Source organism: Oryzias latipes, chromosome 6 (assembly GCF_002234675.1).
Source record: "Oryzias latipes chromosome 6, ASM223467v1".
Lineage (NCBI taxonomy): Eukaryota > Metazoa > Chordata > Actinopteri > Beloniformes > Adrianichthyidae > Oryzias > Oryzias latipes.
Genome location: NC_019864.2, coordinates 29,424,516 through 29,440,980, shown reverse-complemented (window position 1 = coordinate 29,440,980; position 16,465 = coordinate 29,424,516). Strand labels below are relative to the sequence as shown.

At 39.6% G+C, this 16,465-nt stretch overlaps 2 protein-coding genes across 6 annotated transcripts in view; both read left to right on the top strand.

Moving 5' to 3' along the window:
* The first annotated feature begins 1,841 nt into the window (after positions 1-1,841).
* LOC105354278 (intestine-specific homeobox-like) lies at positions 1,842-5,024 on the top strand. 2 transcript variants are annotated; one of them, XM_011476497.3, is made up of 5 exons: positions 1,842-2,214; positions 2,291-2,344; positions 2,432-2,583; positions 3,278-3,391; positions 3,469-5,024. In XM_011476497.3, the coding sequence occupies exons 1-5, from the start codon at positions 2,004-2,006 to the stop codon at positions 3,613-3,615; spliced, it is 678 nt and encodes a 225-aa protein (XP_011474799.1). In that variant the 5' UTR covers positions 1,842-2,003; the 3' UTR covers positions 3,616-5,024. The 2 variants fall into 2 exon arrangements, with proteins under 2 accessions (XP_011474799.1, XP_011474800.1); XM_011476498.3 differs by having other exon boundaries at positions 1,846-2,214; positions 2,435-2,583.
* A 2,354-nt stretch (positions 5,025-7,378) lies between these two features.
* The window catches only part of LOC101161483 (protein bicaudal D homolog 1), a 32,506-nt gene continuing 23,419 nt past the window's right edge, over positions 7,379-16,465 (top strand). The window contains exon 1 of one of the 4 annotated variants that reach the window (XM_020704274.2): positions 7,379-8,097. In XM_020704274.2, the coding sequence (XP_020559933.1) occupies positions 7,882-8,097 (216 nt within the window). In that variant the 5' untranslated portion in view covers positions 7,379-7,881. Of the gene's footprint in view, positions 8,098-14,809; positions 14,910-16,465 lie in introns of those variants that run through there. The other 3 variants (XM_011476500.3, XM_011476501.3, XM_020704275.2) reach the window with 3 other exon arrangements.

Here is a 16,465-nt window from a genome sequence, read left to right as displayed (position 1 = left end):
TCTGCATCTTCGTGCACTTTTGCCGCTCTCTGAGACTATTTCCCTAAGAGAGAGAGTTGCATTCTGGGCCACGGGCTTTAGGTCTGTCAAAGAGGCACACAGAAGACACACACATGACCATGATTCCCTTTAATGCAAGTTACCAAACAAAACCTTTGAAAGGTCATGCATTCCTGCCAGGGGATATGAATGCTTTTAGACATTTAAAAATCCCCAAACCACCCGTGTGCAGATCGTCTCAATGATATCAAGACTTCATTCTTTCAGTGAGGAATAAATACCCAAAAGTCTAAGTAGCAGAATTGTGTGAGAATAATGTATTTGAAAAACTCAAATATTCAAAAAGAAAGTCCATCAAACAGAACATTGCAAGGAAATCAAACTCACATGCTGCAGACCACAGAGACTGTTAGCACTTAGGATCTGCTGTGTGAGCATGTGACTGTGTGTCATGTATGAAGATCAATCACATGTTGGACAGCAACTGTATATACATTTTAAAAAACATTTCACAAAAGATGCACAGAAACCAAATCTCTAACGTTCATTGTTGTGCTCAGGTAGAAAAAACAAGACGATTTGTTTAGCCTTTACATCTCTTTATGTTCACTTCTGTAGAAAATGGAATTAAAGGATTTAGAAGGGGTGCCGGTACCCAACAGGTGAAACAAAAACTGCTTAAAGTGAGGGGAAAAAAAGAAAAAAAGCTGCAGAATTTTAGTCGAAGCCTCAAAGATTATTGTCAAAATTAGACGTGAACCTAATCAGAGATCGTTTGTAGGCAGTTTGGACAACCATGCAGTCATTTCAGCTACAGCCTCTTGTGGTTCCTCTGACTGGAACACAGAGGCTCAGAACAAAAAATAACACAAATTATTATCAAACTAAATGAAAGAAAAACGCACGAAAAACCCCACTTATGTGACAGTTTATCCATAAATCTAAAACAAATGAAGTAGGATTGAAATAAAAGCATTTTCTCGTTTTGTCATTTATTGAATTTGACCATTTTGGCTTTAATATAAGGAACCTTTTCTTGTTTGTTCTTTAGGGCGACTGGGCTTTGACAGGAGAAGGCATTCGTGCTTTAATGACTCTTGTGAAATATGTCTCAGGGACAAAGATGTCAAAGCAGAAAATCACTGGGAATTCTTTGAGGTGGCAGAACAAAAAGCACCATGAATGAGCCCGGCCACGTCTAAAACAGCTGTTAGACAGAGTCTATTAGAGACCGACCACTTTTGGAAGATGTACTGTATTTCAATTTTTGGGGAAAATTTTGAACTTTTCTATTCTGAATTTGCCTGAGTTTGTTAGTTACCTCTTCGCCCATGTTTTATGAAAACTCCAAAACCACTAGATGGAGACAAATTGTTTCCCTCCTCCACGGTTCAAGGACTCTCTATCAACCAAGACGACGAGTGTTTGTGCCGGAAAAAGTGACCTGTTGTGTGATGGCATTGGGAGGCCAGCGTGATAAGAAAAATTTAAATGAGCCATAAATCCGGTGATAAAAAAAAGAAGCTAAAGCTTATCTGTAATTTTACAGCTGAGAATTATCTAAGTGTGATAGAAGCCACAGAAACATTGAGGTTTTTTTTTTTTTAAGGCTGGATCTACAGTGCAGGGAATTCTGGTTTACTCTGCTTCCGGGAGAAAACATTCCCTAAAAAACGTTTCCAGTAAACTTTGTGAGGATTAACCATAAAATAAGATTAAACATTTATTATAAGAACAATTTGAAAGACTAAGAAGAAGAAAAAAGTTCTGATGCTGATTGCTGAGTTTTCCTAGAAGTTACTGAGCGCTGAATCCCGCCAATGGCTCCTCCTCCATTATAATCATGTGAGACAAGTCAAACAGGCTGACAGAGGACACCCCCATGTGCCCTCAGTGCAGACAGAAGATTGAAACAAGAGTCTTTTTCTATGCTGAGTAGAAGTCAAAACGTCTTCAGAGGCTGAATAAGGATCCATTTTTCAGAGGGACGTACAGATGTGCTGATGGCGGGAGAAAAGCTACTGGAAATGTGGTCAAGAAGGGAGACGGACAAGAGAACCAAAGGGAATGAAGGAACCCAGACCCAGAAAAGAATCTCCCATTCGATTGAAGAGATCCTCCGGAGGCCCACCTGTTCCAGAAAAGAGACTGGAGTTTATCGGCACTGGTCTGTTATCAAAGAAAACAACAGACCCAACCAGCACTCATGCACAGGTAAGGTTCAACCAAAAAAAGAGGAAGAAAACAAACCAAAGATATTCATGATTCCGCATGCATTCTTTTCTCATAGGAGCTCCACAAATCCAGCTTGAAGAGTCGCCTAAATCTGGTGCAGATTGTAAGAGTAAGTCACAGAAAGGAATTCCCATGATGCCACACCACGATGTATTATGGCGCTGATGATGAAGGCCAGTGACCACCTTTTTGTTAGCAGGTCAGATGAAGAAGAGGCAAACCAGAATCACTTTCACGCCGTTTCAGGTGCAAGAGCTGGAGGCGGTTTTCCACACGAACCACTACCCAGACGTCAACACCAGAGACGCGTTAGCCTCCCGCCTGCAGCTCAGCGAAGGCCGCATACAGGTAGGTTTCATCGCCAGCATCATCACAAATATGACGGAGGGTAAAATTAAAAACAACGTAAAATGTTTAAGATTGTTTGGATTTGTTTCCTTCTGGCTCATTGCTGTGATTTTTGGTTTTCTTGCAGAGTATTTTTATCAAATAGGATGTTTTACGGTTTACTGGTGTTATTTTCTTCCTGCCTAAAAGTCATCAGTAGGGTAAACAGTACAGGTCTTTGATTCTTGCATGTGCCAAAAGACAATGTTGGAAGAGATTAGATTAAAGCAGCATTAGCTGGAGAGATTGATGGATTTCGTATATTTATTTATAGCTAAATGTATAAATGGACATTTATATTTTGGGTCTGTTTTATTTTTATTTTTAGTCCAGACAGTTGTGAACTCAAAGTATTTTCTATGTTTCTTCTTACAAATTCTGCTGCATAATGACCTCATGAAGTTTGTTTTAGTTTTGGTCATGACTCTTTTTTTCTTAACTACATTTTGTTTAGCACATTTATTTATAAAAGCAAATGTTATAAATGTAAATATCTTCAGATTGACTCATTTATTCCCACCTGTCAGATATTTATACAATAATACACTATATTGTAGCTGGTGGATTATTCACTTATGAAATTATTCGACCACTACTTTTCACTCAAGTCTATTTTTACACAAGCGAAATTTCATCTTCAGCTCTTGTGCTTCAGATTTGGTTCCAGAACCGCAGAGCAAAATGGAGAAAGACTGAAACGTTGAGGGAGCTGGAGCTGATCACCAGGCAACACTTGCCTTCAACAAATCCACACCCCCTTTACTGTGAGGTAATCCAACTTTTCTACTAAAAAGGATGAGGGGAACCACAGCAGGAAGATCCTAAATCTGTGCTGCTTTTTTCCAGGAGCCGCTGGGCCGTGTGTGCTGGGCGCCGTGCTGCTCACCCAAGCCTGTAGAACCAAGGCTGTTCTTCACATCCACGCCAACACACGCTGTGCTGAACACAAGCCACAGGACTCTCTGCTTCAACATGCTGAGGACAGAACGATAGCACACTCAAAACTTTCCAATCCAACCTGTTAACGGCTCTATATTACGGCTGAAAATATGTTACATTTTGTGAGTTGGGAGGGCCGTTTTGGAGGAAGAGCAGCAGGAGATTTTTGTATTTATTATTAAAGTTAACAAACAAAAAAAAATCATTGTTTGTTCTCAGAAATTAAAGACTGGGATTAAAATATTCTAGTATGTTTTGCTTGATCTGTGCTGCTACGTGCATTAAGGGGGTGTCAGTGTGGCATTACTGCCCCCCCGAGCATGTCCATTTATTTTTCATGACACCACATATCCTTGTCAGAGATAAGATAGCTCTCTGCCCTGAATCGTTCATCTGTTTGACTTTTTGACGACCTCTCCTTATCTTAATTTGGGCTTGTAAATGGAGGTTATTCGCAGGTCAGCCAGGTGAAGTGTAAGATTTGTCAAATCCCTTCAAACAGCAAAATATCCGCTAAAATATCCCTCCATTTTGGGATGTATAAATGTCCTCATGGTCATGTTTAAACACCCGTTTCACCCTACAACTGTTTTATACAAAAATAAATTGTATGCCTTCCCTGTTACCTTTGCATTTATAACATTTGTTTTCCTTGTACGCCAATGAAACTCTTACGTCGTCCCTATTCAAAGAAACCGCAGAGAAAACATTTTTTTACTGAGAAACAGAAGACCTTCCAGATTTGCTCAGTAACTGATTGGACAGCACCGTTGCTGATTAGATGGCTTTGACAACAGTTAAACTTTTCACCCCGGTCATATCTGCTTATTGCGTGCATGATACTTTTTATTGCTGGCCTCATGGGCGGAGCCACGGGGGACGAAAATAGTTAATGGAGAAAAACAAAAACCTTGATGATACTTGTACTTGTACACACTTGTATAACCATCATCAAAGCATGCCCTAATGATTAGAGACCACCGTTTCCATTGCTCTGAAGTGTCATAGGATAGATTATTCTGATGGCGTAGAAGCAAAATGCATCAGAATGGTGTAGCTTTCCTCAAATTGTGTCCAATTCCAGTTTGTTTTTGTCATCGCTCTTTAATTCTTACTGAAAAATAAACGGGTTCACTTTAGAAATGCAGAGTTAGACGGAAAGCAGTACTTTTTTCAGTATCTCTAAACTGCCACGCAATCTAAAAGGTAAACTCTGGGGTTGATGGGCTGAAGGTGAAGCAGTGTATAAAAGAAATCACACAAAAAAAAAATATGGCTAAAATCTGTAGGATATAACCAAAAAAACCAAGGAAGACAAGTGATAAGTTCAATTTCTGACATTGACAGTCTAAACGCCACTGTGTCGTTTGGTTAGGCTTGTTTCCAAGTCGCTTGATCTATAGAGTTATGTAAAAAAGGCTCTACAATTTGTAAAAATAAAAAGAAGAAGATTTGGTGTAAAAGCTGTGTTTAGATTTATTTAAGTTTAATATATTTGCAACAACAATTCCACATCAGATATTTATTTTTCTGGTCCAGTATGTGGAGTTCCCGACTTTTGAATATATATTTTTTTTTTAAGTTGCAAATTTAAACAAAAGGTGGTGGGAAGTTTTTCTTACATAAAATGTTCTTTTAAAGAAACGTTAGTGACTATATGCACAAACCAGGAGTTTACAATCATTTCACTTCACATTATTTAATTTGGCAACTTTAATACAACCTACATATCTGGGTTTGACAAAGCAAAAGGCTGCAAAAAGACACAAAAGAGTTTGTTTACACAAGTAAACGCTTCAGTTTATTTAAAAAAAACAATTAATTATTATTTTAAAAAAACTCATCAGACTATGTGCCAAAGATAACAGAGACCATCCAGGCTGTTATCACCAAAAGGTGCAAAATCCACAGTTTGAGATAGAAATGGAGATTTATCATCGTGCATGTGATGTGGTACTGCAGGCTTACTGAAGTAGAAGTACCATGCAGTAAAAGTGATGCAGAGATGTGCTGCACATTAAAATGTTTACAAGAAAAATGTTGATCCAGCTTTATGACACTAAACAAACTTTTGAATCCAGCATTCATGAATTAAAACATACAAGCTCCTAGATATACATTAACTGAAAACATATTTCTCAAATGTTTTTTTGATTAAAGGATCATAAAAATATTTCATAAAGGTAAAAACATAAAAATATCTTACAGTTTTTTCAATTTTCTGCATTAAAAAACTGCATTTAACGGTTCATGTTGCACAATTTCCTTTCAAACTAAAATATTACAGGTTTTAATTAAAAGTTATATCGTACTTTATTTTTTTCAAATTTGTAACGCATTACTTGATGGATGAAGTTACTTTTTTATAACACCTGTAAAAGTTTCATACCATAAAGTTTGTCTTTTTAATGAAGGTAAAGAAATAAAGTTACCTGATAAAAACACAGTTAAAATGACTCCACCTCTCCAACAGCAAAGGTGTGACTCATTTTTTGGCCGTGTGCAAAATCCAGGAGTGCACCCACAGAAGTGACATGTTCGGGTCTGAAACTCAACGGAAAATTTGACTCAGTAAATTGGAAAAAAAGAAAAGCACATAAAATGACTGCAGTAATGAACAGAAATCAAAATTGACTTTTGTTTTTTCTTTGTGAAAGCCTCTTTTGTGATTTTGCAGATTTGAACGATTAATTGTGTGGCAGTTGGTCTCTTACCTTCACATTTGTAATGAGTTTCTTCTGACTCTGATGACAGGAAAGTGATCTGAAAATCACCAATTATCTTATAAAACAGGTTTTTGGGCTGTGGGAGGAAACTGGAGAGAAACCCCATTCATGTGTAAGGAGAACATGCAAACTCCACACAGAGAGAAGGGCCAGGATTTGAACCTTCGCACTGAGGGGCACAGGTGCTAAGCCAGGTGTCAGCAACTTTAAATTAAATTTAAATCACAAATTTAAGGCCCAATCAGGTCAATTTCCTACCGACTACAACCAAACAGGAGCCACAAAGTCTCTCTGTACCCTTTAGAAAAGTAAAACAAAACACTTGTTTTAATTTATCGAGATTATGATAAATATAAATCAATTATTGTTCTATTTTTGGCACAAATACAACATACAAATACAGAAAAGAATGCCATTTTTTTCCAAATCTGAAATAGTTCATCATTTTTGACAGAGGTTCACATGACTTCCTTTCAAAGTAAAGCACCCTTTTATTCATCTTAATGCAGAAAATAGTAGGTAGTGTTATGACTAAAAAAAAAAAAAAACTATATGCAACTTATTTGAACATTTGTGCTGCCTCGCAGACAGAAATCTGTAAATAAATAAAAAAAAACTAAAATTAAATCAAAGCTAATTAAGTGACCCTTTCTGGATTTCTGGACTTTAAGGCGCTCTAAAAATTATTGAATTGTTTTGAAAAAATAAAAACAGAAAATCCACCCAATAATCTGGTCACTTTAAGTATGAATTCTGGTTGATTTTCTGTCATAAGCGGCGTCCAAAATGTTTTAGAACGCCTTCAATAAACTATAAAGACTCGCGGCTTAAAGAATTGTTGGAGGATTATGGGTAGTGTAGTCAGTGGCCTTGCAGGCGATGTGTACTGTAACTTATCCACTTGTGGCTCCTGAGCCTCAGGTTGCAGATCCCTGTGCTAACCACTGCACCATGCCCTTATGTTTTTAAAAAACAAAAAATAATGTAACTATTTTTTTAACTTAGTTTTGTTTAATTTGATTTATTTAGTGTGATTGGATGGCAGGTGAGAAGCTCCATATGAATTGAATTTCATGGGACAAAAGTCTTTATCTCACACAAAGAAGACCGTTTTCATTGTTATTTCTTGTCGAAAAATACAACTTGGCATTTATTCCACCATTATTTGACACAGATTGTAGAAACACAAAGAAAAATGTAAATAATCACAATTCTACCCCTCTTTTTCCAGATAGATAGATAGATAGATGCGACATTCTTTATGTTGTGACATTCTTTATCCAACAGGTGGCGCTCGTGCCTTCATGAATAGGCAGAAATAATTGCATTTTTTCTTTTTTAGAGGAATAGACCGGAATTCATTTTACAGATACTGTCATCTTTACTAAAGTGATGCTGTAGAGCCGCAGCTGCGCCCAGGACGCATCGATGTTTGGACACTGTTCCTGCTCTTCAGCTGCTTTTCACTCTGTGACGGGGTGTGGAGGGGGGGTTTCAGCCTCCGCCCGCCTCGTTGCCCCGGAAAGGTGGTCAGGCTGAGGTGAACGACGGACCACCAGAGGGGTAATTCCGACCCAACTGCCACAGAGGGGCGATGGCCGCCGGGGGAGGATGCGCGCGCTCGATGGATCAGTACCGGGCCGAGGTGGAGAGGCTTATGCAGGAGCTGGCCGAGGCGAACCGGGAGAAGATCCGCGCGGCGGAGTGCGGTCTGGCCGTCCTGGAGGAGAACCAGACGCTGAAGCAGAAACACGCGGAGCTCGAGACGGAGCAGGAGAGCCTCAGGAAGGAGCTGGAGCAGCTGCAGGAGGTAAGGGGAGCCGGTGCTCCGCCGCGTCGGGGAGTGGGGCGGGAAGCGCAGTGCGGTCAGGTGTGTCGACCCCAGTTTACGCCTGAAGGTTCCGTCTGGTTCGTCACTGCGCTGCGTAAACAATCATGTTGGTGCGCCAAAACAAGACTTTTAGAGGAGAAATGTGCCTTCAACTGAATGTCAAACTAGTCTTTAGGTGTGTTTTTGAAAACTGAGCTTGTTCGGCCCAAAGTGAAGATGCTGCTGCTGCTGCTGCAGGGGATGCTGAAAAGTCTGTACTGCAGGCTGAGGAAGTGTCCACCTCCCCACTCCAGTGCAGTGCTCTTCATCGAATCGTTACTTTCCAGTAACTTCGCTTTTCGCCGTTTTGCCAGTTTGCAGCCTGTATATATGAACCCCCCAGCATCCTCCAGGATGGAACTGGGCCTCCAGCTGAGTTGCTCCCCTTAGCTTCATCTGTTTGACAAAATGTTGCTTGAAACTACAAATTAAATCTTAAGAAAACACAAATCTAGAGCAGATTTTTGAATTAATGTGCTTCTCCTAGCCAGGACTTCCATAAAAAAAAAGATTCTTAATCTCAATGGGACATGGTTAGGTGAAAAAATACTTTTAGGTTATCAGGAAAACAGATTAAAACGTGAATTATTTTGCTTTTTAGTTCTTTTATTTTGAAAGGATTGTCAAATTCACTTTTTTTGTTACCTCATTGGATACATTCAATACAAAATAACTGCAAAGATAAGGTTTCTTAGTCTATGGGTTTATCCTACATTCATTGTCACATGTTTATGATAAGATGAAGAGTGCTGTGGGCCTGAATAACAAGTGCTTGGATGCTCCTTCATTAATGAACATGGATCTGTAACAAGATGCTGATGCTGACAGAGCCTCCAGCTCAAGGTTATGGACATCTCAAAAGCCCAGGAGACGGAGGACAAGAAGGTTTAAAAAAAATGCAATATATATATATAAAAGTAGAATCTTTGATTACGGTAGATTAAAAAATAGATAATGCATAAAGTCATAATTCCCTTCGAGTTTATACCTTCATCCAGTCTTAAGCACGTTTAATCCTTCATCTGAAAGCTGTATTGACTGATTTTCACTTGCAAGAAAACCACAAATCTATATTTCTGTCTCTGCTGATGCTTCTTAAAAAAAACACCAAAATCATTATTTTAAAAAGTTCATTATATCATATATCCAGTTTGATTTGCCTATAGTTCAGAATAACAGATCAGGACAAAGAGGGAACTGTCTGTCTGATTTCTCACAAAATCTGATGGATTATGATGGAAAATGCTGCTAAAACAGACAAATCTAAAACATGTCATGGTTGAAGGAGGAGAGCTGACGAAGTGACAATGACAGATATAAATTCTGACAAATTAAGTAGCCTGTACTGATATGTGACGTCCACGATGGCGGATTTCCCTGCAGAGAATCTAATTGCATCGTTGCATCGCCTCATATGAACACGTGGAATCAGATTTTTGTCACTTAAATCTAATAGTGTTGAGCATCTGGGCCATTTTGTTTGTCATCTCTCTGCATCGTCAGTGTTTTCTCTAATCTGTCTCCTTGGTCTGTGATGAGGATAGTAAATGCTAACCTGAGATAACATCATGTCTGGTCTCATAATGGGTAGAACTGCCTTTTGGGGAGTGGTATTTTAGTCTTTCAGTCCTGATCCACATCTCAGCTGGTAGAGATCAACTGATTAGGACCCATTTTGTGCTACAGACTCAGAAACCAAACAAGAACACCGGAAAAAAACCTGAACTGAATGATAAGTCTCCATTTGGATGGCATGAAAGCACGGATCCATCCTGCCAGAACAGGCCGGTGGTGGTGCTGTAAAGGTGTGTAAGGGTTTTTTCTTGGCCCACGTTGGGCCCTTTAGTACCAGTTAAGCATGGTTCCAACGCCACATCCTCCCTGAGTATTGTTGCTGACAATCTCCATCCCTTTCTGACCACAGGAAGTAGCCATCTTCTGATAGCAACTTTCAGCAGGATAAGGCGCCATGTCACAAAGCTGGAATCATCTCAGACTGGTTTCCTCAACATGACGATACCTGCTGTTCCACGTGCAAAATACTTTTGATCGGATCAAAGATCGGATAAGAATTGAACTGTTTACATGGACCCAGAAAAATTTTATCCGATTAGAACAAACGTTTAAATACACCACACTCTCAGTCAGAATAGGTCATTTGGACGTGCGGAGAACTGTCTAAAATACCGGAAACGACTGTAGAAGAAAAAAGTTCTGTTGTATACAAACAAAGCTGCAGAATAGAGCGAGATGACCTTCTGAACCTGCTTTTATTATTGTTATAATTATTATTATTAGGTGCTTGTTTGCTCATAATTTTTTAAATCCGTGCGGCCAGTGCTTTATTCTTGGCGGAACGGAGCCGGAAGAAGCAGAGTAGATTAGGCTAATACGTGCTAACAACATTTAGCCTTGGATGCTCTTAAAATCCGTGTGGTCAATGCTGCAATCAGCATCTTAGCTGAACGTAAATATGTGGGAATAAATAACATCAGCCTTTATTTTGTCTGGACAAGACTGGAAACATGAATTCACATGATTGTTTACACGATTTCTCAGGACTGCGCAGCATTTCTCCATTCAAAAGTTGGCTCACAAACCGCCCCAGAGCCGCTCCTCTGCTTGGAGTTCTCCTGAGTTCTGCAGCTCGCTCACACAGAGAAGCCAGACGGACCGCGGTCTAAAGCCTCCTCCGGAGCGCACACCGCAACAAAGCACCCTCCTCTGCCTGCAAACAGGAAGCTAAGAGTCTGGCTGCTCTACTCGGAGACATGCTTCGCTTGTGCGGCACAGCCGGCCGGTGCTTTTTGCGGTCCAAAGCTTTCTCTGGAGCGCCACACCATCTATGCATGATCTAAACCACCGCAGTTGTGACCCACGATCTGAATAAACTGTTAACATGCACCACGATCGGATCAACAATCGGCATAACCCACCTATCTCGATTGGAAAGAAATTTTGATATGAACGATTCTGATGGTGTTTACATGGCGTGTTTACATGACGCATCTTTACTCTCATCAGGCGTCTATTCTGACAACTTTTGTCCATGTAAACGTAGCTAATGATTTTACCAGACTCAAATGGCCTCCACAGTCACCAGATTTCAACCCAGTAGATCCGCTTTGGAATGTGGTGAAACGGGAGATTGGCATCATGGATGTGCAGCCAACAAATCTGCAGCAACTGCTTGATGTTATCATGTCAATATGGACCAAACTCTCTGAGGAATGTTTCCAGAACCTTGATGAATCGATGCCACCAAAGATGAAGGCAGTTCTGAAGACATAAGGGGGTCCAACCCAGTACTAGCAAGGTGTGCCTTTATAAAGTGGCCAGTGACGCTATTTGATCATTCTGAAATGACATCCTTACAGATCAGCGTACCTGGAGGGGAAATGATCCCCACTCATTATTTTTCTCTACTTGTATTTACATTGAGAACGCACATTTATTTTTAGCTTCAGGGTCAAAACAAAGGTACGCAGCTGAGGGTGTGTATTGTTGCTCGCAGTTTCCCGTCTCGCTCCTCTGCCACTGGCTGCCTGCCTGCCTCAGGACCCCTTTTCCCGCCTTCTATCTCGTTGCAGCAGTGAAGATTCTGCAGCCTCGTGGTTCTGGTTCGTTAGTGTTGTTTCCAAGCAGATTCTCCTCGGAAACCACAGACTCAACTCTGAAGAGAGCAGGAAAGCAGCGCTGCAGAGAAAAATGGCTTCATTTGGTTGAATAGGTTTTTGAAAATACATGTTAATTATCAATACAGTTGATGCAGCTATTATCTCATCCAACTGTCTTTACGGTTATTTAAAGGCTGTGGTTTCTGTTGTTGTCAGATCTTTTTAAGACTTTTGTAATATTTTAGGAGCTTGCATTTATATCTAAGAGCTGAGAAAAATAAATCCCAAATAAATGAATTTAAATATCTAAATAGATCCTAATCCAAAAAAATCAACTGCAGAATTTCAAGGATTTTGTCCCTTTTGTATCCTATTTTCTCTGGCCTCTAATTTTTTTTTTTTTTTTATTGGAGACAAATAATAAAATTATTTTGTTAGTCTTGTGCTGTCTTCATGGTTAAATATTTCAAAAAAATTAAGCAAATTCTTTAATTCGTTTTTTTATTATTTTGTCTGAACTAAATGTGATCGAGCAGTCAAACTATTTTAATGTTATTTGGTTCAAATCAAAAATCATAAAAAAAATCGTAAAAGTTGATGTTTGCATGAAAATAAACACTAAATTTGTTAGAAGAAAAGTTTTCATTCTGGCTAAAGCCGTACAAAAATAGGAGTGCAATGGCAGCACAGCAAAAATGACTTTAAAGGCCTTTTTTTTACACATAAATATATAGGAAAACATTAAAGAACTTAATGGAAATAAAACTAAGTTAATAGAAGAATTTAACTTGACTGTTTTTAATGCCTGTATTATAATTAGAGCTGTTACATCAGAAAGTATCAGATTTTTCTTTATAAAATTATTCAAGTCCTCTCAGGCCAACTTAAGCTTTAGTACCTGATTAAATATGTTGCTGAACTGAAAATACATTTCTATTTTGTTTATGATAAGAGAATGAAAAAAAACTTTAGAAAGATCTGATAAAAAAGTTGCATCAGTTCAGTTATAGACAAGAATATTTGACTTCTCCAGTGATCAAAATTGTCAGCTTTATCTTAGTCCGTTACTCCTAAAACGCAGATTAAACTGAATTTGTGGCCCTGCTGTTTGGTCAGTCTTTCAAAGGAATCGTTTGAAAGAAATCTACAGAATTGTCTTTGCATCCCAGCGTGTTTTGTTTGTCACAAATTAGAGAAAATAGGTTGTAAATCTCCCGACAGAAACAGTCCATCCCAGGTTTTACCGTCTTCTTCTTCCTTTCTGTGCAGATTGTGTTTGATTTATCTCCTTCAGCTATGAAACAATAAGCTCCCCTCACATCTCTTGTTACCCCCCCCCCCCCACACACACACACACACACACACACACAACGTGCCCCAGAGTGAAGTGGTAATCATCCATCGATTTCTGCCTGCCATGGTGGAAATGTATCGTGTGAAGGTTGAACTGCACCCTGATGCATGTTGCATAGTTTCTGGAAATGGTGCTGTAAAAACCACATTTAGGAATTGCAGTTCAATGATTTACTTCAGCATCTGTTTCTGAATCACAGTTTTTGTACTGAATCCTAAATGATTTGCAGGTGAAAGTTGAGAAATTATTGATGTAAACCTCAAATCTAGTCGTCTTTATTGAAGCTTTTTGCAGGTTTACTTCTTCCACCAAGTCCTGTGTGTGTATAGAAGAGCTGGGGGGGGCAGGAACAGGGCTGATAGAGAATTCAGTTATGTGGGGATTGAAACTGCAAAGCAGCAGGACAGACTCCGCTGCGCCACCTTTCTCGTTTTAAATTCATAAATGTGGGGACATGGAGTCTGTACTTATTCAGAACTCATGATCCTCACATGACAGAGGAGAGGACCACAGACATCTGCAGACACACTCTGGCAGCATGTTTTCCTAGAAGGTTATCTTCTGCTGCAGTGAAATAAATATCGGAGTGAGACTCCCCAGACTGCAGCCTCTTGTATTGATTACTGGTCTATTTTGGCTGCGTAGGCTGCAAAAAGATGAGCCTCTGGTCTTCTTACGAGGACTTCTTGTGATCTTTTTTGACTAAAACTCTGAAGCGGTTTCCCTGTACACCATGCTTTGTTCCAACCACTGCCCAGCCAGTTTATATATCAGGAGTTTTTATGTTCCCATACTGGAATTGAAGCCACTGCTATCTGCTGTTTTTCTGCTTTTCCTAAAGTCCCACTTCGATCATCTCTTGTTCTATCTCCAAAGCATTTCCAGTGGTCTTTTAATTATGATGACGCCGTTTTCAGCCAATATCCTAATATCCTAATATAATAACCTGTGATGTTTTGCAAGACATATTTTCTGCAGAGTTCATTAGATATAAGCAGCTCCGCCCCCTTCTCGTCACCCATAACCGAGCTCTCTGTTTACACGCTCTCCCGCTAGCTTACAGCCCCTCACATCTCCAACCTGAAGGCCATGTCACACAGTCACTACATACATTTTGCTCAGAAAAAAATTGGTCATACATGAAAATACATACAAAGTTGTGGTCTAAAAGTTCATCACGACTGAACCATGTCTAAACCAGAAGTACGAATAACCCATGAAAAGAACATGTAAATCACCGTAGAACATGAACCGTGCGTGATTATTGCACTGTTTATATGCAATTCATTAGTGATTCGTGGGTCAATTACGTAATTTATATGTGAGCCGTATGATATAAAAGTTAAAAATCGGTGGAACATGCCTGAAAAGTCCGTTAGGCATACGTGGAACAGTTGTGGAAAGAGACAATTTCGTGTATGCATCTTGCAAAAATATCACACACAATTGCATAAGATTGAAGTATAACCTACTTAAAATACGCGTAAACTGCATGATTCTCAACATCTCCAAACCGAATTCTCAGGAGGACCCGTTGGTTGAAACTGTCATGATTAGAGTTCTGTGTGCCTTAGTTCTGCTTCCTGTTTTATTTTGAAGGTTTCTCCCTGCACGTCTTTTGAGTTTGACTTCCCTTGTCCCAATATCCCCTGATTGTTTTCACTTGTGTCTCGTCAGTCCTGTTGTATACTCACCTGACTCCCGTCTCTGCATTTTGAGTCCTTTGTCAACCCCTGCACCTGACAGAAACCCTCGACGGACATCTGTGCTCAATGACAAATGTAAGAAACACTGATGAATAACGTTTATCAAAAATTTTATACGTGGAAAATGCGCAAAATGTATGTAGTGGGTGTGTGGCATGGCCTTAACGTTGCTAGTGCAACAAAAATAGGAAGCAATATCGGAGATATCTAATACCATTATGAGCCAGATCCCAGACGAGGAAAAAAGACATTCATGGATCTAGACATCTTTTTTAAACGGCATTGTTTTTTCTCCCCCTGATTCACACCGATTTGAATAAAGAAATATTCAGAAATGCAATTCTAAGCTTCAGTTTCTTAACATATGTCCCCCATCAATAGAAAAATGCTACATTAATACGTTAAAAACAGGAAAAATAAATATTTTTAATCCCATTTAAAGTGGATGTCTGAAAACAAAAGACCCTCACAAGTTGTTCTTTAAAGAAAAGCATGATTTTTATTGTCACATGAGACTTGTATGCTGGACGAGAACTGGTGGTGGTGTGACAAACGGAAGGCTCAGGGACCCTGTTTTTTTCCATCCATTACCCGGTTAGATTACACAGAAATCGTGGATGTGAAGTTTGTTTCCTGCATGAGTAAGGATAGAGCCACAGTGTTACTGTGTCCCACAGGTCTGCAGGCTTGACAACGCCTCTGTTGCTGCGCAAAAGCAGATAAGACACAATAGGGGGGGGGCAGAAAACGACCTCTTCTGTCCGGAAACCTGCTTTTATCGGGACAGAGTCATCGTGAAGACAGGAGGCAGGACTCTGGGTGTGCCCCCCCCCCTCATGCAGAGTCAGCCTGTGAGCTTTCAGACATCTCTGTTCATTTCTCAGCACGTTTGCCCTGAAGCCCTTTCTGTCCTCGCTGCACTTTTTATGCCTCCTCTGGCTGTTTCAACTGTTTTTCTTCAGTGGCTAAAAAAGTATATAAGAGTTAGGGAGGATGATTCACAGCAAGTCTCTGTTACTTTAATTCAGTTCCTGTGAGAATAACCCTGAAGGGTTCACTAAAAGTACCGTCGGTTGCCTTTTCAAATGATTATTCCAGACTTCAGTCAGGATGACGTTAGTTCATATCTCCCTTTTTATTTTTGTTGATGTTCTTCTTAGTCCCCCTTGGTTTCACATGAAAACCAACAGTTTCAGGCAAAACATTTAAACAACACTCAAAATATTTTTGTTGTCCCTCAGATTTGTTTTTCTTGTATACCAGTGGAGTTTGGTCTAATGATCTAATGTGTGAATTGTTGTTGGACTATGTCCGGGTGACCATGGCTTTAGCTATGAAGGACTTTTCTCACTTACAGCACAGCAACGGCCTCAGTCTGGGCTCTCAAAGCTTTCATTGTGCAGCACTTAATAGTACTATATGCTGTGCTCTAGTACTATGGTGTTGAGGTTTGGGGAAACACCCACAAAACCCCCCTACTATGAATATTACAAGAACAAGCCCTTAGAACAACTCATAAAGTAGGATATTATAAACACAAGCAGCTTTTTGTTCTATAAATCAAAATTACTAAAAGGTAACAGATATAATAAATTATAACGCAACGCAAGTCATTTATTGTGATATTTTGC

Excerpts from the sequence above, each read along its gene's own strand:
- LOC105354278 (XM_011476497.3), top strand. The coding sequence starts at position 2,004 with ATGGCGGGAGAAAAGCTACTGGAAATGTGGTCAAGAAGGGAGACGGAC. Across the intron at positions 2,215-2,290 it reads CAACCAGCACTCATGCACAG|GAGCTCCACAAATCCAGCTT; the intron begins GTAAGGTTCAAC and ends CTTTTCTCATAG. Across the intron at positions 3,392-3,468 it reads CACACCCCCTTTACTGTGAG|GAGCCGCTGGGCCGTGTGTG; the intron begins GTAATCCAACTT and ends GCTTTTTTCCAG.